General features: G+C 35.0%; 1 protein-coding gene and 1 long non-coding RNA gene across 2 annotated transcripts in view; one reads left to right on the forward strand and one right to left on the reverse strand.

The window, feature by feature from the left end:
- The window catches only part of LOC135838067 (uncharacterized), a 131,255-nt gene that overhangs the window by 19,763 nt on the left and 87,673 nt on the right, over positions 1-23,819 (reverse strand). The gene's annotated exons all lie outside the window — the stretch shown is intronic.
- On the forward strand, positions 5,445-7,197 carry LOC135838061 (uncharacterized). Its single transcript, XM_065353594.1, has 3 exons — positions 5,445-5,931; positions 6,034-6,218; positions 6,412-7,197. Exons 1-3 carry the CDS (start codon positions 5,862-5,864, stop codon positions 7,069-7,071), a joined length of 915 nt encoding a protein of 304 aa, XP_065209666.1. The 5' UTR covers positions 5,445-5,861; the 3' UTR covers positions 7,072-7,197.

Below are 23,819 nucleotides of genomic sequence, written 5' to 3' on the forward strand. Positions count from 1 at the left end.
GACCCATCAAGAATAGGTAACAGGTATACGCGGAAACAATGGATATTAGATACTCTTTACGGGCCACTCTTCCCCTGCACTGCACATCCGACTTTTAAACTATACCTAAATGGCAAGGCAAAGAGTTGCGCGCAGGTAATTAATCAACGATGAAGAAAACCACGGCTTCTGTACATTGACTCTATATTATATACTCGTATATTTACGAACAGTACGAGTACTGCAGTGCAGCATCTGCCTGAGCCTATATTTTCAAACGAAACCGCTGCTTGTGAGTCACGACTTTCATATCACAGCGTATTTTAGTAGATACAGCTCGTACTCGTATCGATCGGCTCAATTATAGAGGTACCTAATCGACGTGTGATAGCTATTGGAAAAAATGCAACGATACAAAATTCAGCCATCAATTCGCCTCACACTCACACCACCCATGCATAAAGAGAGGTAAAGGAACAGACTCATTTACAGATACGAACAATAAATCGGTACAATGCTGCGTACAATGTAAGTATACCTACATAAAAGAAGGCTCGATGGGAGAAAAAAAAACTCTACAACACACTAACACGTAGCATTAATATAGTAAGTCGAAGAATCGTTCACCACTTCCTCGTATGTCGCCGGATAATTTGATAGGCGGCTTGATTTTCAAGAGAACGACCTTCGTCGCGTACAATAAAAAGCGTACCTACAATGAAACAAAAAATAAAAAATTCAGTTACAAAAGGATTTTTCTTTTAATGATCCGCAGCAAGGTATTGCATTGTTGCATTAAACCGTCGTCGTCATCATCATCATCATCATCATCATCATCATCATCATCATCATCATCACCATCATCGCTTGCTAGTAGTTGCTTTTGCCTTTACATCGTACCTCTGCTTGTGTCTGCTGCAGTCGGTGGAAGCCCGCGACAAACCAGCCTTTCTCACTTTTTACACTTCAGGGAGCGACCTCGTCTCATCTGTATCCACGTACCACCATAATTCTCGATCAAATTACCACCCATTTTGCTAATCAACTTTGGCTTCTTGTCGACCACTTGTAAGCTTTCCTTCGATTATCCGCATCTAATCGTTACATATAGTTTCCTTCTTTGGTCACAGAGAACGAGCAATGCAAAGAGATACAACTCTTCATGTCAACGAGAACGTACCATAGAGATAGACACTGGTGTTGATCATAACATCTGCAAATGGCTTCCAGCTCGAAAAATACATATAGGTAGGTACCTGAGGTCGTTTCGTGTTTAATTCAATCGAGTTGTGACCCTCGCAAAAGTGCTCCTTAAATGGCAACATGCGAACTAAAGACTCGGCTGTTTATTTTACAGAGAAACACTTCAAGACCTCTTCATTAGATCGTATTTCAGATTCGTATTTCGAATTTTAAAATTTCAACAATGCTCTAGGTTTTGAGTTCTACTCCAGAAGATATCCAAAATACGCATTTGGATCTTTATTTTGAGACTAAGAAAGTTTTAGGCATTTTAAGCTCAACAGTCAACATACTCATCATGAATCTTCTCGACTATTCAGGGTCAGTACCCTCCCCCTCCCCCCAAAGACAGAAAAATATTGGACAAAATGGAAAAAATCTCAAGATTTTCATCATTTTTTGGTACGAAGACCCTCATTCAGCACACGAAAGACTTTTCAAACTTTTAAATTTTGAAACACCTCACTAGTCATTTTTGCAGCGAAGCTATTCTCCAGATGAGTTATTCTATCCATACATCATTCGTCACCGGAGAAAATGATTGAATCTGATCAATTCTGATCCGGTCAGAACCAATCATGTCAAGTCCCTCGCATTTCAGCAGATCAAATGCGATAAAAATTGTCATTTAACTACATCTCATCAAATCTGGTATGGCCGAATCGGACCCCTCAAATGTCCGGATCTGATCACACTTTTCTTTCTAGATTGTATGTAGTACCCACCTATAAAAACTGATTTTAAAAAATTGAATTGAGCCGGATTTAAAACATATCAAAATGATGAAAAAAGTGAACAAGTAAAAAATCGATAATGTCAATAAAAATTGCCAAAAATTGAAGAAACAGCAAAATGTAGAAAAATAGCAAAAAATTCGTCAAAAAACTCTTAGTGTTTGAAAAAATGCAACAAAAACTCCAAAACGAATGAACGATTGTGAAAATTACTTAAACAACATGAATACAATTTCACAGTTACTTATAAATATTTCCAAAAATTAATGACATTTCAGCAAAATTTAACAAAATGTAAGTAGCAAAAATTGCATAAAACATGGTTGAAATAACGTGAAGACATACAAATCTCATTAATCATCATCAAAAATTATGCTACGTCAATAAAATTCGGCAAAAGCTGGATAAAAATGTGTTGAAAATCGATTAAAATGACATAAAAAACCAAAAAAAGCACCAAAAACAATTAAAAATCGCCAAAAAGTGATAAAATTTCAGTGAAATTTGTCAAAAATTGTACGAGAAAAAAACAAAAAAACTTGTCAAAATGAATAAAAACGCCAATAAAGCGCCAAAATTGCTAAATCTGAACAAAAGCTAATAAAATTTTTGTGAAATTTGCGAAAATTCTAAAAACGAGTAAAAATGACCCTCAATATAGACCAAAAAATTCAACGCAATCGCTGAAAATTACCAAAAACGTTCGATGAAAATTATACAGATAAATTTGGCCAAAATTACATTCAAAGGAGTTGAAAACGAGTTGAAGTGACTTCAAATGAACGAAGAATAAACCACAAAATAACTGAAAATTGGCGAAAACTAATAAAATGTTAGCGAAAAGTGAGAAAATTTGCTTGAAAAAGTAAAGAAAACACAACGAAAGGCATTAAAATCATTGCAAATTAACGAGTTACAAATTTTATAAAATAAACTTATTTTTCACTAATTTTTCAATATTGATTTTACGTAGGCCTACATATACCTTACATATATAATTACCTTCTCTTAGTTTTTATTTCAAAAGCTCAACTTTAATTTTAGCACCTACTTTTAATTTTTTTTAAAAATAAGGTACAACTTCTACAAATATAATTCTTTCCACCCTTACCTACATATTTTACAATGTTAAATTACGTATTATACTTACAAAGGAACCTCTTGAGGTGTCACACTCCGATTTGAAGGGGACCGCGATTTTTCGAAAGAGCATAGTCTAAAATCTCCAAAACCAAATTTTCAGCTGCCCAAGTTCATTTTTCGATTTTTAGAACCGACGAATGTTTGAAAATTCGAAATTGACTGTTTTTGGCGATTTATGATTTTTTTTAAAAGTATGTACTTGATCAATAAATGGTCACAATAAGTCCCAAAACTAATATTAATTACCCAAATCCAAATTTCACCATTTCCAGCCATTCTGGAGCCTCCAGTGCGATTTTTCAATTTCTCCAGAATTTTGAATTTGCTCCAGAAGGCGTGAATATGAAGTTGGGCAGCTAAAAATCGAGTTGTATATTACACTCGACCTGTTTAACCAGTTTATCCACATTTCAGCCGATTTTGAGAGTGACACCTCAAAAGTGGCTATTTTGACCAGCTTTTTTCAATATTGAAAAATCCAAAAAATCAAAAGTTTCCCGTTTGGGTGGAAATTTTTGAAATTCACGCGAATCGCTGTATTTTGTCCAAAACTAACCGCCCAAATCCAAATTTCACCATTTCCAGCCATTCTGGAGCCTCCAGCGCGATTTTTCAATTTCTCAAGAATTTTGAATTTGCTACAGAAGGCGTGAATATGAAGTTGGGTAGATAAAAATCGAGTTGTGTGTTACACTCGACCTGTTTAACGAGTTTATCTACATTTGAGCCAATTTTGAGAGTGACACCTCAAAAGTGATTTTTTTGAGGTGTCACTCTCGCTCCAAAACGGCTGGAAACGGTAGAATTTGCGCTCCGGCGAATTAATTCTTGAAAAAATACAGCGATTCGCGCAAATTTCAAAAATTTCCTCACAAACGGCCATCTTTTGATTTTTTGAATATTTTTATTTTGAAAAAAAGCTGGTCAAAAAACCACTCTTGAGGTGTCCGCTCCAGAGTCGGCTCAAATGTGGATAAATTCGTTAAACAGGTCGAGTATAACACACAATTCTATTTTTAGCTGCCCAACTTCATATTCACGCCTTCTGGAGCAAATTCAAAATTCTGGAGAAATTGAAAAATCGCACTGGAGGCTCCAGAATGGCTGGAAATGGTAAAATTTGGATTTGGGTAATTAATATTAGTTTTGGGACTTATTGTGACCATTTTTATTGATCAAGTACATACTTTTTAAAAAAAAGCATAAATCGCCAAAAACAGTCAATTTTGAATTTTCAAAAATTCGCCAAAAATCGTAAAATGAACTTGGCCGCAGCTGAAAATTTGGTTTTGGGGGTTTTAGACTATGCTCTTTCCAAAATCGCGGTCCCGTTCAAATCGGAGTGTGACACCTCAAGAGGTTTCCTCGTAAGATCACATTTTATGTAAAAAATTCATTTTTCTCAGCAGTGACATTTTTTCAAATCGGAACAATAATTTTTCAGAAATTTAAATTCTAGAATAGAAAATAAAATTGACCGGAGCAAAGCGAGGCAGAAGCTTTGGAAAACGTGAGTTGGGATTCGAGAAGTAAAACAACGTTATTTTTATGAGAAAATCCACTTTTTTGACCATCTTTGATAATTCTGAAAGTCAAGTCGTACAAAAATCTAACTTTCGAGTACTTAAAATAACCTAAAAAAAGCGAGGGCGAAAGTTTTTGAAAATTCATCAGTCTAATTTGTAAAAAAGAAAGGGTTCCAACGTATTCAACGTTGAAAATATATTTTTCATTTTCACTAAGTAAGTATCAATTCCGATTGGATTATAAAAATAGAAAAAAATTAATGAAATAAAAAAAAAAATCACAATTTTACTTACTGCATTTTTTTTCAACTTGTACGCAATTTTTTCTTTTTTTTTAGGTAGGTACAATTATATTTCTTTCAAGGCGAGGGAAAATCATAAAAATAAGGACCTGAAAAGGACTTTCTGAGAAAAAAGGACTTTTAAGGACCATGATTGAAAAAAAAAGAACAAGTTCCTTATAAAAAGGACCAATTGAGATGCCTGCAAAATACAGTTTGTTGACTGGCTATAAACTGAAAATTTCATAAATTTATTGCCATTTAAAAATTGCGTAGAAATTTCTGATGCATACAGTGCTAAAATTTTCAATCATCCCAAAAGTAAACAACTCTGCTGGTTATACTTTTTCAAATTTGGCGCCAAAATAATATTGCTAAGCATTTATAAACACTGATCGACGATCGCTGATTGGCTTATCAGAAATACTGTTCGCTGATTGGTTATGTGTTGATCTGAAGAAGAAAAGTGATAAAACTCTAAAAATGAAGAAAGGGGGTAGGTACAGGTAGGTATAGGTAACCTATGCAGTTGTTTTGGTAACGGCGAAGCATGTACCTAATAGTTTGATGGATCATCTCATTACTTCTTAAAAATGGTTTAGATTTAAAGCTGTTTTTTCCTTCATTTTGTAGCATTAGGTAGGTAGGTATTAGGTAATACTTGGACGTTCACATTTTTCATCGGTCTTTTAATCGCATATCGAGGTACAGATTACAGATTATTTTTTTTAAAATCATTTTAATAATTTTGATCAGTTTTTTATTATTCTTCTTATCTACAATGATCAAGAAGAAAATGCTACTTTGGTTTTTCAAGTATCTTTAATTTCTGTTGGTTATCAAGTTGGTATAAATGTTTCAATATTTACTCCACTCTATATTTGTTGGTGCAGATTAGTATGTAGATATGTACCTCTGCTTCTACTGTATGTACGCGTATAGGTACAGGTACAACAATGATCAAAAGAGTAATAGTTTTGTTTGTATTTAGCTTAATAATAGATTATTGCGAAGGAGATGATAGCAGTAAGTTCATCAAGATTTATTGATATACGTGCATAAATTTCTGTATCATGCGTAATACATAATTTTATACAATGATGAATTAAGTATATTTTATTGGTACAGATCTTGCTGATGTGTTTGACGCAAGGGTATCAAACTTTCCTGAACACCTTCGTCCCGAATTGAATAAGCTTAAACAAGAAATGGTGGCATTGGTGGCAAGGGTTAGAACTTTACTAGCACAAAAAAGAAAAGCTAAACGAAGATTAAGAAGATTGAGAGAACACGAATGTTATCAGGTGGAATTGGTAAGTATGTACCTACATATTAATATGAAAAATATTACTTAGTGCATATTACGGTAATTTAATAATGAAATAAAGGTGGTCTTCATTCGTTGCACGATGATTTTTTTTCTTTTTGAAATTTTATACTTCCTACAAGTATGTACCTACATATGTACTTGATTACATTCGATTAACGTAACCTAAATCTCCACAGGAATATGGTGGATTCCAATGCGCGATTAGTGACGGAAGAAGATCACAACTTCGGTTTTTTACTGACGTCAAAAAATTTGTGACCAGTCCTCTGTTTCTTAGGAAGGAATATTTTAAAGAACTATATGCAAAGGGTCATGATGATTTTTTCAAGCGGATCGTCAAACGTTTAACTCAATTTCCGGAAGGAGGAAACGACTTTAAAAAGGCTGTGTCAAACGCGCAGAACATTTGGCGATTCATATCCTTTAAAAAATCATCCATTGCCCGGAATATTAGGTCACTTTTGAACGACGAATCCTACGATTTGCATGTGGTGGCGTTTTCCGCGACCCTTGAAGGGTCTTACCACTTGTTCAACCGTTACATGCACCCAAGGCCAAACGACAGAACTAACGTGGAAACCTCGGCTGTTCGAGAGTACTGTGCGGCAAGGATTGCTCATATTCCGGTATCATTCCGCGAGTTTTTATTGATTCATCGTAATCACTGGAACTACACTCCTGAGGACTTCTATTATCTTAACGTACTACGCAGGTGCCTAGATCCTGCTGATCCGTTACTCAGTAAAGTCGATCTAACTAACGAATACAACCAAACTTTCATAATGCCTCAACTTGACCCCAGGTATGGCTGTCCTTACCCAGTATGGAGTTTATAATTGACTTTTCATCCTACTTCTTTTTCAACGTTATTTTGTGACTATTTATTCATTTATTTATTTATTTATTTATTTATTTATTTATTCGCCCAGTGTTTATTTATTGCCACTCTAATTTTTTATTTATAACTTAAGTTTATAAAATAATATTTTCATTTTTCAAAATGTTGGAGAAAAGTTTCTCAACTTCAGAGGTGTAAGCTAAGTAAGCGTTTTATTTGCAGCACGTTTTTCATCAATGCGTTTTGGAATGAAGTAAGTACCTATTTTATGTATCGTATAGGTACTCATATTATGTACCTCTACCTATAGTTTTTTTTTACTCGACTTCCCAGATCTACTGCTGATTCGACTTTTTTAAATGATATCCCGCCCCCCCCCCATTTCCATAAAACGTAGTATAAAATTTACTTATTTTCTAGCCATTTTCATTGATTTTAATGGTATTTCCCTCAAAGGGTATTCCCAGGTAATGATACTTAGGTGAAATGGCCCTGTTCCCAGATTTGGAAAATTGGATTATTGTTGGGTACCTCCAATAACATTTTTCGAGCGAAATTTCCCCCAACCCACCCCCGTGGTCAGTATAGCCAAACAACGCATTTTTTGCGAGAAAAATTCTGTATCCATGAGTAGTTGGGAGAAAATGTGTAGGGGAACAGTGGGCCTTTCAACATGATTTTTTTCAAAAAATTTTATCGCAGGGGTGGGGGTAAAATTGACAAAAGAAAACTTTGAACCGCCCCAGCTCCGAATTGAAGGGTTGGGCTTGGGCACCACAACTGTTTTCGTCAAAACGTGTCTATTTACAAAGTACTTTCTTCCTACCAATCCATAAAATTGAAATTTTGTCTGCAAAAGGCTCATATTTGCAAAAAACCCAGAAAAATATGCGTTTTTCACGTGTTTTTTTTTTGGCAAATTATGCAAAATATGCGAAAAATGTATAGAACACAAAATGTTGAGCGTCAAATTTTACCCTAGAAAACGTGTTCAAAAGGTTGTCAAAATGCTCATCTATTGAAGTTGGCAAGGATTGTAATCATGAGCTCTGTGAATAAAAAATTACCAAAAAAATTCAAATTGAGGTCAATTTTCAAGAGCTGCTCCTTTTCAGAAAAAAAAAATCATCCGAGACCTCTGTAGAAATTGATGTACCTACCTTTGTTTAAATATCATTGTGAAGAAATTCAAACTGAGCTCTATAGTACCCACCTACCCTCTGATTATAGCCCGGCCTATGACAATAGGAGTAATTGCACCCCCCCCCCTCATCCACCGAGACATTTTTCTTAAAGGAGACACCCTAAGGAACATTTTAAAGCAAACTTGCCCAAAAAAAAGTTGGCTTTACTTACAAAATGGCGGCCATTGTGATTGACAGGTCAGCCGAAATAGCAGATTTTGCACTTCTACATATAGGACTTGCACGAAATTTTTCAAACCTTACAAAGGTAGATTCAAAGATCATGCAAACATTTATCACCTGTCAAAATTTCGAGTGCTACAGTGCATTTTTCGATTTTTGGTGAATTTTTGAAAATTCAATTTAGGCCAAAAATAAGGGAAAAACCAAAATTTTACCAAATTGGCCAAGAAAGCTGAAATTTGGGAGATACCCTATTTTTGACATGCCAAATCGATTGGAAATGGTTTCAACCCGTTTTGAGCAGTTCTGGAGCCTCCAGCAGATTTTTGAAACTCGAAATTCCCACAAAATTCCATCAAATTGGAGTTCTAAAGCTGAAATTTATTCCAAAAACTAATTTCAATACGCTACGAAGTACTGCAAGGTGAATTTCAAGTAATTTTGGATCCTCCAGCGACTTTTTGAAAATCCTTGAATCCTCCAGCAGATTTTTGAAACTTTATATTTTCACAAAATTTCATAAAATGGAGATGGAAAGCTGAAATTTACTCTACACTCCAATTTTAACACCCTCTGAAGACGACTTCAGGTGAGTTCAAGTCATTTTAGAGCCACCAGCGACTTTTTTGAAAATTACTGGAACCTCCAGTAGATTGTTGAAACTTGAAATTTCCCCAAAATTTCATCAAACTGAGATCGAAAGTCGAAATTCATTCTGCAAACTAATTTCAATACGCTACGAAGTTGACAGCTGGTAGATTTCAAGTCGTTTTGGAGCCTCCAGCGACTTTTTGAAACGTTGTATGGCGTTTTTTTGGAAAATTGGAATTTCCTAAAAGTAGCTGGAAGCTTCAAAACCATTAGAAACTACCATGTAGTCTGCGAAGTAAATTTCAGCTTGCCAACTCCATTTGATAAATTAATGTTGCGGGAATTTCAAGTTTCAAAAATCTACTGGCAGCTCCAGTAACTCTCAAAAAAGTCGTTGGAGGCTCTAAAAAGACTTGAACCCACCTGAAGTCGTCTTCAGAGAGTGTTAAAATTGGAGTGTAGAGTAAAATTCAGCTTTCCATCTCCATTTGATGAAATTTTGTGGGAATTTAAAGTTTCAAAAATCTGCTGGGGGATTCAGGAATTTTCAAAAAGTCGCTGGAGGCTCCAAAATGACTTGAAATTCACCTGCAGTACTTCGTAGCGTATTGAAATTAATTTTTAGAATAAATTTCAGCTTTACAATTCCAATTTGATGGATTTTGTGGGAATTTCGAGCTTAAAAAATCTGCTGAAGGCTCCAGAACTGCTCAAAACGTGTTGAACCCGTTTCCAATCGATTTGGCATGTCGAAAATAGGGTATATCCCAAATTTCAGCTTTCTCGGTCAATTTGGTAAAATTTTGATTTTTTCCCTCATTTTTGGCCTGAATTGGATTTTCAAAAATTCACCAAAAATCGAAAAACGCACTTTAGCACTTGAAATTTTTCAGGTGATAAATTTTTGCATGATCTTTCGATCTACCGTTGTAAGGTTTGAAAATTTTCGTGCAAGTCCTATGTTGAAACGCAAAATTTGCGATTTCGGCTGACCTGTCAATCAAAATGGCCGCCATTTTGTCAGTAAGGCCAACTTTTTTTCGAGCAAGTTTGCTTTAAAATGTTCCTTAGGATGTCCCCTTTAAGAAAAAAGTTGTCCTGGATGATCGGCGTGGCGAGGGGGGGAGGGTGCAATGAATCCTATTGTCATATGCCGGACTATTAAATTGGATTAATTCGTTTCAATATTAGCTGTTCAAATTGGTTTTCTGTCACTTTGGAGCGAAATCCAAATATGTATCTACTAATGTCAAATGTGAGTATTGTAACTCTCGTAGATTTAGAAACGGTCAAACGTCGCTTCTAGAAATTGTAGAGGACCAAAAAAAGCTTAAAACAGCCAGGGTCCCCAATCTAGATACCTGAATATGGTAAACGAGGAAAAATCCTCTGTCATGTAGGTACGTAATATGCTCTGTGTTATGTATTTTGTACCTACAGTTCATTCCCTGCAGTTACAATACATAACACTGCGATGTTCTAATTCATCGCAATGCGAACTCATCGAAGCGATACTTCATTTCATTTTTCTATGCACATACAATGTACACATTAATACGTACATGGGTACATAGTTAACTAGTTACCTATAGGTATACTCGTCAGTCGGTAGTAGTTAGAGGTACGTGCAAGTTGACGAAGGCCAGCTGAACGTCAACTCGACTGACTATACGAGTATGAGTACTCGTACCTTGTACAATGTTATTGCCTACCTTACCTACGATGGCAATGGTAGTAGCGTAGCGTACATTGTATACGAATTACGAATGTACGAATACATTGTACCCAGAAGCATTAATGCAGCTTGCAGCTAACCAAGCGCAGCTGTAACAAGACAAGAGGCATGACAGCCGCATCCCAATTTAGGTGCCGAGTTCTGTGCTGCGAGTCTCGCTCGACAAACTCGCAGATGTTGTTGACCCTATGTATCTGGCAATGGGTATTGGGTATGTCTATGTAGTGGATGTACTCGCGCGACTGCGGGTCTGCGTCTGCATCTCTTTCCTAGACTCGAATATCTACATATTTACGTACACACTACACACTAGTATGCAGTGCACACATAATATTATGCTACTATATCGTCAACACTTCACCCCCCCCCCCCCCCATTCTCACCATACATCTCTACCTATATTATTTTAGCCCCTCAAAATAAACAAATAAAATGAAAATCGCGGTAGAAAAAAATTTCGAAACTGGTTTAAGGTGGCTTCGGAGTGTTTGGCGCGAAGCTGCCATCGTGCTTAGTCATCCGATGAGCTCGCGTGTGTATTGGCAGTTTTTTTCAGCTCATCTCATCTCATCGTGTACGAGTATTTATAGTGGACCTTTAATTAGTGTACACGACGACAAGAATGTAGAAATGCCAGCTTTCTGGAACCAGTCCAAAGGTTACAACGACAGTTTCCGTTCGATTTGAAATACGAACCCGATCGAGTTAATCGGATCGAGAAAAGAATTTGCCATTTTGTGTACTCGGCGTATTATTATTATTGCGGAGAATATGCTGCAACATTTTTTTTTTTTTTTTTTATTAGTCACGTTTTTCTCGTTGTCGTCGTCGTATTGCTTGCGTTTGGCGACTCGTCTTCAAGTGCTTGGTTAAATAGTTTAACCATATGAGTAGGTAGGTAATGTCATGTCGGTTATAGCGTTGTTTTTCTTCATTGTTGCGTTTAATTATTTTTAAGGAAGTTATTCGTGTTTATGGATCTTCAAGTGGAACCTCATAGTCAAAAAAATTGGTATACCTTTATACAAAATATTGCCCATAGTTTCGAATGCGCAATTAAATCCGCCCCCTCCCCAAAAAAAAGGAAAACAAAAATCCCAATTTTTTATAGGTAATCTTAAAAATTTCCCAATTTGTGTATTTTCAGCTTTAGCAGCTAAAATCCATACTGCGAGTCCTTTAACCCTAGATCAAGGGCGGAAAACAGCTCAAATCTAAACTAGAACTCACGTGCAGAGGTTTCTTTGGAAGCAAACTCATAGTCCGGCAAATGACAATAGGAGTAATTGCACCCCCCCGCCACCCGTCGATCCTCCGGGACAACTTTTTTCTTAAAGGAGGCATCCTAAGGGACATTTTAAAGCAAACTTGCCCAAAAAAAAGTTGACCTTACTTACAAAATGGCGGCCATTTTGATTGACGGGTCAGCCGAAATCGCAGATTTTGCGTTTCAACATAGGACTTGCACCAAATTTTTCAAACTTTACAAAGGTAGATCGAAAGATCATGCAAAAATTTATCACCTGTCAAAATTTCAAGTGCTAAAGTGCGTTTTACACTTTTTGGTGAATTTTTGAAAATGCAATTTAGGCCAAAAATGAGGGGAAAAATTAAAATGTTACCAAATTGACCAAGAAAGCTGAAATTTGGGATGTACCCTATTTTCGACATGTCAAATCGATTGGAAACGGTTTAAACCCGTTTTGAGCAGTTCTGGAGCCTCCAGCAGATTTTTGAAACTCGAATTTCCCACAAAATTCCATCAAATTGGCGTAGTAAATCTGAAATTTATTCTAAAAACCAATTTCAATACGCTACGAAGTACTGCAGGTGAATTTCAAATCGTTTTGGAACCTCCAGTGACTTTTCGAAAATTCCTGAAGCCTCCAGCAGATTTTTGAAACTTTAAATTTTTACAAAATTTCATCAAATGGGGATGGAAAGCTGAAATTTACTCTACACTCCAATTTTAACACCCTCTGAAGACGACTTCAGGTGGGTTCAAGTTATTTTAGAGCCTCCAGCGACTTTTTTGAAAATTCCTGAAGCCTCCAGTAGATTTTTGAAACTTTAAATTTTTACAAAATTTCATCAAATGGAGTTGGCAAGCTGAAATTTACTTCGCAGACTACATGGTGGTTTCAAATGGTTTTGAAGCTTCCAGCTACTTTTAGGAAATTTCAATTTTCCAAAAACATGCCATACAAATCTTTCAGAAAGTCGCTGGAGGCTCCAAAACGACTTGAAATCCACCAGTAGTCAACTTCGTAGCGTATTGAAATTAGTTTGCAGAATGAATTCCGACTCTCCATCTCAGTTTGATGAAAATTTGGGGAAATTTCAAGTTTCAAAAATCTGCTGGAGGCTCCGGTAATTTTCAAAAAAGTCGCTGGAGGCTCTAGAATAACTTGAACCCACCTGAAGTCGTCTTCAGAGGGTGTTAAAATCGGAGTGTAGAGTAAATTTCCGCTTTTCATCTGCATTTGATGAAATTTTGTGAAAATTTAAAGTTTCAAAAATCTGCTGGGGGCTTAATGAATTTTCAAAAAGTCGCTGGAGGCTCCAAAACGACTTGAAATTCACCTGCAGTAGTTCGTAGCGTATTGAATCAAGTTTTTTGAATAAATTTGAGCTTTACAACTCCAATTTGATGGAATTTTGTGGGAATTTCGAGTTTCAAACATCTGCTGGAGGCTCCAGATCTGCTTGAAACGGGTTGAAACCTTTTCCAATCGATTTGGCATGTCGAAAATAGGGTATATCCTAAATTTCAGCTTTCTCAGTCAATTTGGTAACATTTTGATTTTTTCCCTCATTTTTGGCCCAAATTGGATTTTCAAAAATTCACGAAAAATCGAAAAACGCACTTAAGCACTTGAAATTTTGACAGGTGATAAATTTTTGCATGATCTTTCGATCTACGTTTGTAAGGTTTGAAAAATTTCGTGCAAGTCGCAAAATCTGCGATTTCGGCTGACCTGTCAATCAAAATGGCCGCCATTTTGTAAGTAAGGCCAACTTTTTTTTGGGCAAGTTTGCTTTAAACTGTTCCTTAGGATGTCCCCTTTAAGAAAAAAGCTTTCCTGGTGGATCGACGGGGGGGGGGGTGCAATTACTCCTATTGTCATATGCCGGACTATATCACCCATATTCAGTTTGCTTTTTCAAATAAAAGCTAAATTTACAACTATATAACTGAACTTGCGCACACTTCTGTGACATATTTCTCAATTTTCATTTCCATTTATGACGGGAAATTCGTCGAGTCACCAAGATAAACCACGTGGGCTCTGGGCTCGCTCGAATCTTATCATTAATAAACACTTCGTCACTTCTGACGATGAGCTTATCGTTTGATTGTGATTTCCCGCGCTAGACTATACGTGTACCACTGTACCTTATCTACGCACAATGAAAATTATTATTCATTCATTGTTTCGAGTAAATACGCGAATGTGAGCAACGACGATAACATTACGTTTGTCGATTGCCGATTACTTAGTTATAAATTACGCAACTGATTGTAATTTCTACACCGATGGCGCTGTTTCAGTGTTTCACGATTAACTAGGACAAATTTCGTTAATTTTTTATCTGATTTAGGCATCTATAAATAGATACATTGTGTGACTCGAAGTCGAAGATAGGCTTCGTTCAATTAGCTCGTTATAACGTCATCGCACCAACTATAGGTCTAAAAATGAAAAACTCAATAACTCAGTCGTCAGCTATACGGGCGTGGAAAAAGAATCTTCCTATTTCTTCTTCTGTAAGTGTACTGAATCGATTGATGATAATTTCCCATGAATGTATCAACGAGAAGAAAACCTAAACGTAATTATTTTTACACTCGAATAGCGAGCAGTATCTAATTCGAGACTCTTTACTATACGGATAAAAACGAGAAACGACCCGCATAATTATAAAGAAACCAACAAAAAATGGAAAAAGACAAGCAAACTAGTTTCAACGAGTATACTAACAACAACACTATGTCTCCATTTAGGACCGTAATCCGAGAAGCGAGACCAGCTCGAGCGAATGAAAATAAGTACTATGAGCCTCGGGGTATACTTTTAAAAATATCCTAATCGTGATTTTTCACCATTTCTCAAAAGAAAAAGTCAAAAATATGGGTAAATTTTTTCAGTCGAGATTTTTTTTGAAGGGGGGGGCGGTGTTTTTAATTACTGGTTGCCTCAATAGATTAATTTTTTTGTATTTATTTTGCACGCAAACTTTCACTAACTCCATTCCTTATCACACAAATAGGATTCCTACCTATTAAGGGGAAAATAAAATTGACCCTTGTATGTAAATTAATTAAACACAAATTCAGCCAGTTAAAAGCCATTAGAGACAACAAATTTTTATTCAAATACATAATATATTTTTGTAAAATAACTATTTTTAGCAATTTTTTGAAAAGGGTCCATATTATACCCATTTTTGCAATTTAAAAAACATTGTTTTATTCCTCTATAGATTTTCAACATGAAAAAAAATTTCACCCACATGGTCATTTTGAATAAAAAAAACTCGATCTTTTTTCTAGCAGGGTGCAGTCCACTCATTTCTGGAAATGATTTTCCCTACCTTTTTCAGGTTTTCCAGACCAATTTCTCCAATTTTCCAGACCCTTCAAAAACTGAATTACACACGCGATCAAGGTTGGGTAGGAGGGGGGGGGGGGAGGTGTCAAATATATTCGAACATCATGAGCGCCAAATACCTTTGATAGGTCTACAGTTGTGCTCTTTTTTTCAAGCATGAATGTATGTGCTCAATAGGGTGGCCTGGCCTTTATTTCAACTTGGTGGGAATTTTTTTTGTTTTTTAGTGAGACCCCCCCTCCTCTTTAGTTTGGTGCCACTCCGTGAAAAAAGAATGCATTAAAAATTCGAGCTCAATCGATGGGATCAAGATTTTTAAAAAGGGAGTAATTCTGTTTAAAAAATCATATTTTATTAATATTTCGCATTTTTCTGGTCTGAATTTATTTTTGTAATTTTTCGGTTCAACTATTCTATTTTCTAAAGTTGTGAAAGAGCATGTTAAATGGCCCGAGCAAAGCGAGGGCAAAAGCTTTTGAAAATTTACAATTCGAAAAATAAAATGACTTCAGAAAGAAATTAATTTTTTGATGTCAACATTTTTTGGATTTAATCAAGATTTAGTTTTTTGGAATTCCATGAGCTCATACTCATTTTTTCTGAAAAAAGTGACTCGAGTAACCTAAAAAGCTCACAAAATATCCAAAAAGTAACCAAAAAAGTGACAAAACATGAGCAATACATTTTACTTGATGCAGAAAAAAAATCACCAAAAAAACCAGAACTTTTCGTTTTTAATCAAAATCTAAAAATGAAACTCGATAGAAACGTGTTTAATTTCAGCAAAAAGCAGGACATTTTGAAAATTATTGCTAAAACAGTCCTTTTCCCAGTTTTTGCAAAAAAAAAAAGTCGAACCACAAATATTTTGCAATTTTTTGATAAAAAAAAAACGAATTTTTTGGCAATTTTGGGCCAAAAATTGAGGATTTTTGCGATTTTTGGCAATAATTACGAGACTTTTGACAATTTCACCTGAAGAAACGGGTTTTTGGCATTGTCTGGCGAAAAACGTCACATTAGAACTATCATTGGAAGAAAGTGAGAGTTTTCGGATGCAAAAAACTCCACAATTTTTAGCATTTCTTCGCAAAAAAAGAGAGAAAATTCTTGACAATTTAGGCTAAAAGCGAAACTTTTTGCTGTTTTTGACAGAAAACGAGACTTCTGCAGTAATTTCTGTAAAAGGCAGGGCTTCTTAGCCATATTTAGCCAAAAAGCGAAACATTTTGGAAATTTGACGAAATGCAAGACTTCAACAACTTTTTCAAAATAAAAGCAAGACTTTTGAGAATTTGACAATTTTTGACAAAAGCAGCCTGCGAAGAAATTGCCTAAGCAAAGCGAAGGTAAATTTTTTCATTATGAGAAATGGAAAGATCTGTTTGAGGTAACCTTTCACAAAACTCCCTGACTTTTGAGTAAAAAATGCTGAAAATTCCAAAATTTCCTGACTTTTCCAGGTTTTCCAGACTTGTGGACACCCTAAAATACCTCCTTGTTCTTAAAAATAACTTACCTACAACAAAAGAAAGGTTTATTTTTCTGTTTGCTAAAGACTATTTCATACACAATTTTATTATAAGTATTTTGGCCATAACTATTCAACTTATTGATTGAGATCTCCACTATAGTTATACTGGAATTACCAAGTGAAACTGTAGCCGGATGGACTGCATTAATTTTGGGTAACTCTATTTTTTTGGGACAGGAAATATTCTCTAGATTTTTTTTACATGTAGACTTGATAATGCTGCTTGATTGAGTAACATTTATGGATTAACGTTTGATTCATCAACCCGCAAAGCACAACCCAAGTCTAATCATAGGTACCCAGTACCTATGATGAGACTTGGGTTGTATTTTACAGCTTGATGAATCAAAGGTTAATCCATAAATTGTGAGGATTGCATTGATCATAAACACTTGATTTTGTAGGAATCCATCGCGCACGCTGGTATAAATTACTTCTGTGGCTTTCCAGGTTGCGCTTTTAGGAAGGTGATCTGTATTGCGTTTACTGCTGAAGAAACATCTAAAGCACATATTGATTGAACAGATCTACACTCTGCTGGTGCTGGAATTATCATAATTATGGAACTGTGGCGTAATGGGGTGCGTCGCATACTTAATTTTGGGTAACCACTCTTTCGTGTGGGACATATTCCGCTTGTTGCACTTGGATAGTAGAAAAGTGCATTTTATTGGTTGATGATGAGTTCTCTCTATTGTAGTACTGTGTTAAGCACTTTTTGTAAATGTCTCGCGCGTTTCTAGCATGAATCTGACTGGAAGTATATACAGAGAGAGGAAACGCAATGGGTTGCTTCGAATTAGCTTCATACATCATGGAGACGACAATTTCGGCAAAACAGATAATGTTGCAGTCATATTCTTCAAAGGTCTGTACCAGTTTTTTCCAAAACAATAAATTCTTATCTTGGTGTACGGGCACATTCCTTACTGTATATAAAAACCAGACCCACTTTAGAGAGTAGTCGCTTAGTTTTTGTTTCGAGAGTGTTGCGGCTGTAATGCTGCTTTCGAGGAAATTTGTAGATGAGTGAGCATTGGTAGGAGTTACAGGATATGAACCATGAGACTGGGTATGAGAGGATTTGGGTTGTATCTTACAGTTTGATGAATTATACTCTAATCCATATAATTCGAGAATTGAATTGACCGTAGACACTTGATCTTTGTGGAAAACAGCATGCTGACCGGCAAAATCAAGTTCCATTTTAGTGAAGTTTTCGTTTTCGGGCAGGGCATCTATATAATACTCGTCAATTTCAAATGTCAACTCTTGTACGATAATCCAGCATTGGAATTGTTTAGAGCTATAGTCAATCAAACTACTCATGGTAATAATGTCAGCAGCCAACTTACTGCTAACTTTGTAGTAATGTTTACTGATAGATCTGTAGGCATGCTTGCTGCTAAGGTCGTAGTAATACCGGCTGCTAAGGTCAGATTTGTAGGCATGCTTGCTGCTAAGGTCATAGTAATACCGGCTGCTAAGGTCGTTGTAATACTGACTGCTAAGTTTGGAGTAATATTCAGAGTCTTTCGAATCCAACTTGTTGTTAAGGGATGCCGAATTTCCCATTGACTTGCAAAATAGTGGCAAGCATACAAGTATTGCGCCTAAAAACATGACTAAAAAAAATAACTGAACCGTTCATAGTAGTTCAACTAAATGAACTATTAAACGTTCACTTCAACATTTCCACTCATCAAGAACGATTTAAATCTAATATTAAGTTCTTTCATCATCTGCAATAAATCAAAATATTTATCGTACGGAGTAAATAGATAAATTGGCCATGTTCGTGGGATACCTATAGATAAACTGAATTATAATCTACTTTAATATAGAACAATTCAATTTAATATGTACATGTATAAAGAACGAATTGAATCTAAACAGTTCGTTTATTATCTCTCATCTCTTAACGATTTAGGTATCAGATATCATTGTAAAAAACAGATAAGTCCGCAAGTAAGTGAAGAAAAAGGCATAATTTCCTATTCAACGACATTTTTTGAAAAAAAAAACTTCTAAAACAAAGAAATTTTTACAGGAAAATACCTATGTAGAAATAAAATGAAACTTATTGAAAAAAATTGTTACTGGTATTACACTGAATATTTTTTGGTCAAGGTATCTAATCAAATTTTGGAATAAAGGTTACAGTTATGTGATTGTTTGCCTTTTTCATGGTTATTTCCCAAAATAACGTCAAAGGTACATAACATAACCCGATAACATAACATCCCTGGTTCTTTGTTCTCGCTCTTATTGGAAATTCGCCGTTTTTATTTCATCATCCTTGTTCTTCCTATTCTTTAAACATTTTCTATTACTAGGTAAGTACAGGTAAAACCAAAATCAGCTATTTTAATTCCGAAATTTCGGAATAAAGCATGAAAATTATATACTGTTTGTTCACTTCTTATGGATGTAGGTCTAAAAGAAAAATAAGTGCATCTTACAAAAAAAGAGGAGTTGAATTAATAAAAAAAAAAAAACTTGAATGACGTCAAAAGAAAAAGTCAAAAATATATTTGTAGATGAATTTTTCAGCCAAGAATTAGCTCGTCTCAAGTACTACATAATTTTTTTTGTAAGTACTTTGTATGCAAATTTTTACTTATTTACGTAATCGCTCGTTAGATATACGTAACCACTATCCTTCAAGATGTACATACGTCTTGTACTCGTATTTGTAGTTGCAGCTGTACCTCCACCCACATACTAAAATACAAATAAGATTACAGGAAATATACAGCTTCAAAAATTGAATACCTAATAAATTTATACTCGGCTCGGACTCGAGCTCTCTCATTTATCAACAAATAAACGTAATTAGCGTTACGAGATCTATTTTTTTCTCACCGTTGTTCTCACGTTTTGTTGTTATATATGTATTTCTTATTCTTCATCATCATCTGAAATCTTATACACAGCATCTATTCGAGTTTCTTTTTTCACCGTGACGTTTTGGCGGCATCGGCACGGCGCTTTTGATTTCCACTCGATGTATCTTGCGGCAATATTTACACATTTTTGAATATTATTTACGTCTTTTTTTTCTTTTCTTTTACGTGGTTTGATAAAGCGGGGTAAGTTGAGGAATTGACTCGTTCATTTATACAGGTAAATATCACTACATTACTTTTACGAGTTTATAAGCTCGAAGTTGATCACGATATTTGCGAATTTCTGAAATGTTTGGATGAAATTCCTCAAAAACAATGAATAACATTGTAGATCCAAGAGTCTAAGTAATTTAGGTTTACTTTGTGTAGAATGAACTAAATTAATACACATTACGTACTAGAAGCAATTAAGTATCAATGTTATGTAGGCCTAATTATGCGTTTAAACGCCCCTGACATGGTCACAAATGCACGTCACACTATTACGAACATTTATGTCACTATCGCAAAAAGGAGCTTTTAGCCTACGCTGAGAGAAAAATCATTAGAATCGGGGCAGAGATAAATAGGTAACACTTCAACTTCACGCCAGTGTTTTGGTCTAAAAAGTAACCAAGTACAAACTACGAACCCTGAAATTCGAATTTTCAAAAATTTGCCAGAACTCAAAATACGAATTTTGTTGTTAATGGTGTATTTTTGGTTCTCCTTTGGTCTTGTTCCCAAATACAATTTCGACAAAAAAAAATCATCACTTTCTGTGCAGTTTTGGCCAAAAATAGAAGCATAGGACAACGTTGATAAATTTGAAACTTCTTGACAATTTTGACAAGAAATGGAACATTTTGACTTTTTTGACAAAAAAAAAAAACATTATTTTTGACAATTTTGGCAAAAAATATATCTAATCATTGTACTGTTGTTATCAAAATAAAAACTTCTTGACAATGACACAAAAATAAGATTTCACAACAATTATAGCGAAAAATGGATCGTTTTGACAATTTTGGCAATTTTGACAAAAAATGAAACTTTTTAATAAATCTCAGAAAAACGAGACTTTTTGGCAATTTCGACAAAAAATGAATTTTTTTGAAAATTTTGACCAAAGAAATGGATCATTCTAACAATTTTGACAAAAACGGTGCTTTTTTGGCAATTTTGTCAAAAAGTATTGTAGAAATATGTATTGTTGCCTCAATTAGAACTTCTTCACAATTTTGACCAATGATGGGAATTTTTGACAATAAAAAAGAAACTTTTCCGGCAATTTTGGTTTAAAAAAAAGATGCAATGTTTGTTCTAGGAATTTGAAAAAAAACAGGGCTTTTCTAGACAACTAAGGTAAAATGAATATTTTCTGAATGTTTTTGCAAAAACTAAAAAAGAAGGAATTTTTCAACAATTTTACCAAAAAATGGACTTTTAAAAAAGTTAGCAAAAAACAGGGCTTTTTTGTGTAATTTGTTTGAATAAAAATGGAAACTTGTTAGGTAACAATTTTGACAAAAATGTAACCATTTAAAATTTTTTCAAAAATTTAGGATTCTGTCACAATTTTATGAAAGGCAACTTTTAGACATTTTTTGAAAAAAATAGGATTTTAAAAATTTTTTTGCTAAAACAAAACCCTGAACCTTCCAGGAAATTTCAATCGAAATCCAGACTTGACAATTTTGAAAAAAAAACAAGAATTTTTGGGAAATTAAAGACCATTTGACGAAAAAGCAGAACTTTTTTGGGGAATGTAGGCATTAAAACCGAATCTTTGTTTGACAATTTTGCAAAAAAGCAAAAATTTCTAGGCAGTAGGTAGAGGCCAAAGCAAAATCAATATTTTTTACATATTGTTTAGTTTTGACAAAAATGCAGGAATTTCTCAACAATCTTAACAAAAATAAGGACTTTTTAATAATTTAGCCAAAAAAAGAAACTTTTGAAAACTTAAAAAAAAAAAAACAAAAACAGGATTTTTTAAAATAAAAATCGAATAAGATTTTGTCACGAGCTTCAGAAAAAGAGACTCGTCTTAAAAATATGACTTTTGGCTTTTTTAATTTTTCAAATATATCTAAAAATTAAAATTGGCAGTTTTTTTTGGAAAGACCGAAAAACAGAATTTTTGGCATTTTAGTCCGGCACATGACAATAGAAGTAATTTAACCCCCCCCCCCCCCGATGATCCTCCGGGACAACTTTTTTCTTAAAGGGGACATCCTAAAGAACATTTTAAAGCAAACTTGCCCGAAAAAAAGTTGGCCTTACTTACAAAATGGCGGCTATTTTGGTTGACAGGTCAGCCGAAATCGCAGATTTTGCGTTTCAACATAGGACTTGCACGAAATTTTTCAAACCTTACAAAGGTAGATCGAAAGATCATGCGAAAATTTATCACCTGCCAAAATTTCATGTGCTTAAGTGCGTTTTTCGATTTTTGGTGAATTTTTGAAAATCCAATTTAGGCCAAAAATGAGGAAAAAAATCAAAATTTTATCAAATTGACCAAGAAAGCTGAAATTTGGAATATACCCTATCTTTGACATGCAAAATCGATTGGAAACGGTTTCAACCCGTTTTGAGCAGTTCTGGAGCCTCCAGTAGATTTTTGAAACTCGAAATTCCCACAAAATTCCATCAAATTGGAGTTGTAAAGCTCAAATTTATTCCAAAAACTAATTTCAATACGCTGCGAAGTACTGCAGGTGAATTTCAAGTCGTTTTGGATCCTCCAGCGACTTTTTGAAAATTCCTGAAGCCTCCAGCAGATTTTTGAAACTTTAAATTTTCACAAAATTTTATCAAATGGAGATGGAAAGCTGAAATTTACTCTACACTCCGATTTTAACACCCTCTGAAGACGACTTCAGGTGGGTTCAAGTTATTTTAGAGCCTCCAGCGACTTTTTTGAAAATTTTCGGAGCCTCCAGGAGATTTTTGAAACTTGAAATTTTCCCAAATTTTCATCAAACTGAGATGGAGAGTCGGAATTCATTCTGCAAAGTAATTTCAATATGCTACGAAGTTGACTGCTGGTGGATTTCAAGTCGTTTTGGAGCCTCCAGCGACTTTCTGAAAGGTTTGTATGGCGTGTTTTTGGAAAATTGAAATTTCCTAAAAGTACCTGGAAGCTTCAAAACCATTTGAAACCACCATGTAGTCTGCGAAGTAAATTTCAGCTTGCCAACTCCATTCGATTTAATGTTGCGGGAATTTCAAGTTTCAAAAATCTACTGGAGGCTCCAGTAACTCTCAAAGAAGTCGCTGGAGGCTCTAAAAAGACTTGAACTCACCTGAAGTCGTCTTCTGAGGGTGTTAAAACTGGAGTGTAAAGTATATTTCAGCGTTCCATCTCCATTTTGATAAAATTTTGTAAAAATTTAAAGTTTCAAAACTCTGTTGGAGGCCTTAGGAATTTTCAAAAAGTCACTGGAGGTTCCAAAACGATTTGAAATTCACCTGCAGTATTTCGTAGCGTATTGAAATTGGTTTTTAGAATAAATTTTAGCTTTACAACTCCGATTTGATGGAATTTTGTGGAAATTTTGACTTTCAAAAATCTGCTGGAGGCTCCAGAACTGCTCAAAACGGATTGAAACTGTTTCCAATCGATTTGGCATGTCGAAAATAGGGTATATTCCAAATTTCAGCTTTCTTTGGTCAATTTGGTAACATTTTGATTTTTCCCCTCATTTTTGGCCTAAATTGCATTTTCAAAAATTCACCAAAAATCGAAAAACGCACTTTAGCACTTGAAATTTTGACAGGTGATAAATGTTTGCATGATCTTTCGATCTACCTTTGTAAAGTTTGAAAAATTTCGTGCAAGTCCTATGTTGAAACGCAAAATCTGCGATTTTGGCCCACCTGTCAATCAAAATGGCCGTCATTTTGTAAGTAAGGCCAACTTTTTTTTGGGCAAGTTTGCTTTAAAATGTTCCTTCGGATTTCCCCTTTAAGAAAAAAGTTGTCCTGTAGGATCGGCAAGGGGGGTGCAATC

The sequence above is a fragment of the Planococcus citri genome, chromosome 2 (genome assembly GCF_950023065.1).
Source record: "Planococcus citri chromosome 2, ihPlaCitr1.1, whole genome shotgun sequence".
In the NCBI taxonomy this organism is placed as follows: Eukaryota; Metazoa; Arthropoda; class Insecta; order Hemiptera; family Pseudococcidae; genus Planococcus; species Planococcus citri.

Bases quoted from the DNA above. Each gene is read 5' to 3' on its own strand.
- LOC135838061 (XM_065353594.1), top strand. From the start codon at position 5,862: ATGATCAAAAGAGTAATAGTTTTGTTTGTATTTAGCTTAATAATAGAT. The intron at 5,932-6,033 runs GTAAGTTCATCA...TTATTGGTACAG, and splicing joins TTGCGAAGGAGATGATAGCA to ATCTTGCTGATGTGTTTGAC. The intron at 6,219-6,411 runs GTAAGTATGTAC...AAATCTCCACAG, and splicing joins AATGTTATCAGGTGGAATTG to GAATATGGTGGATTCCAATG.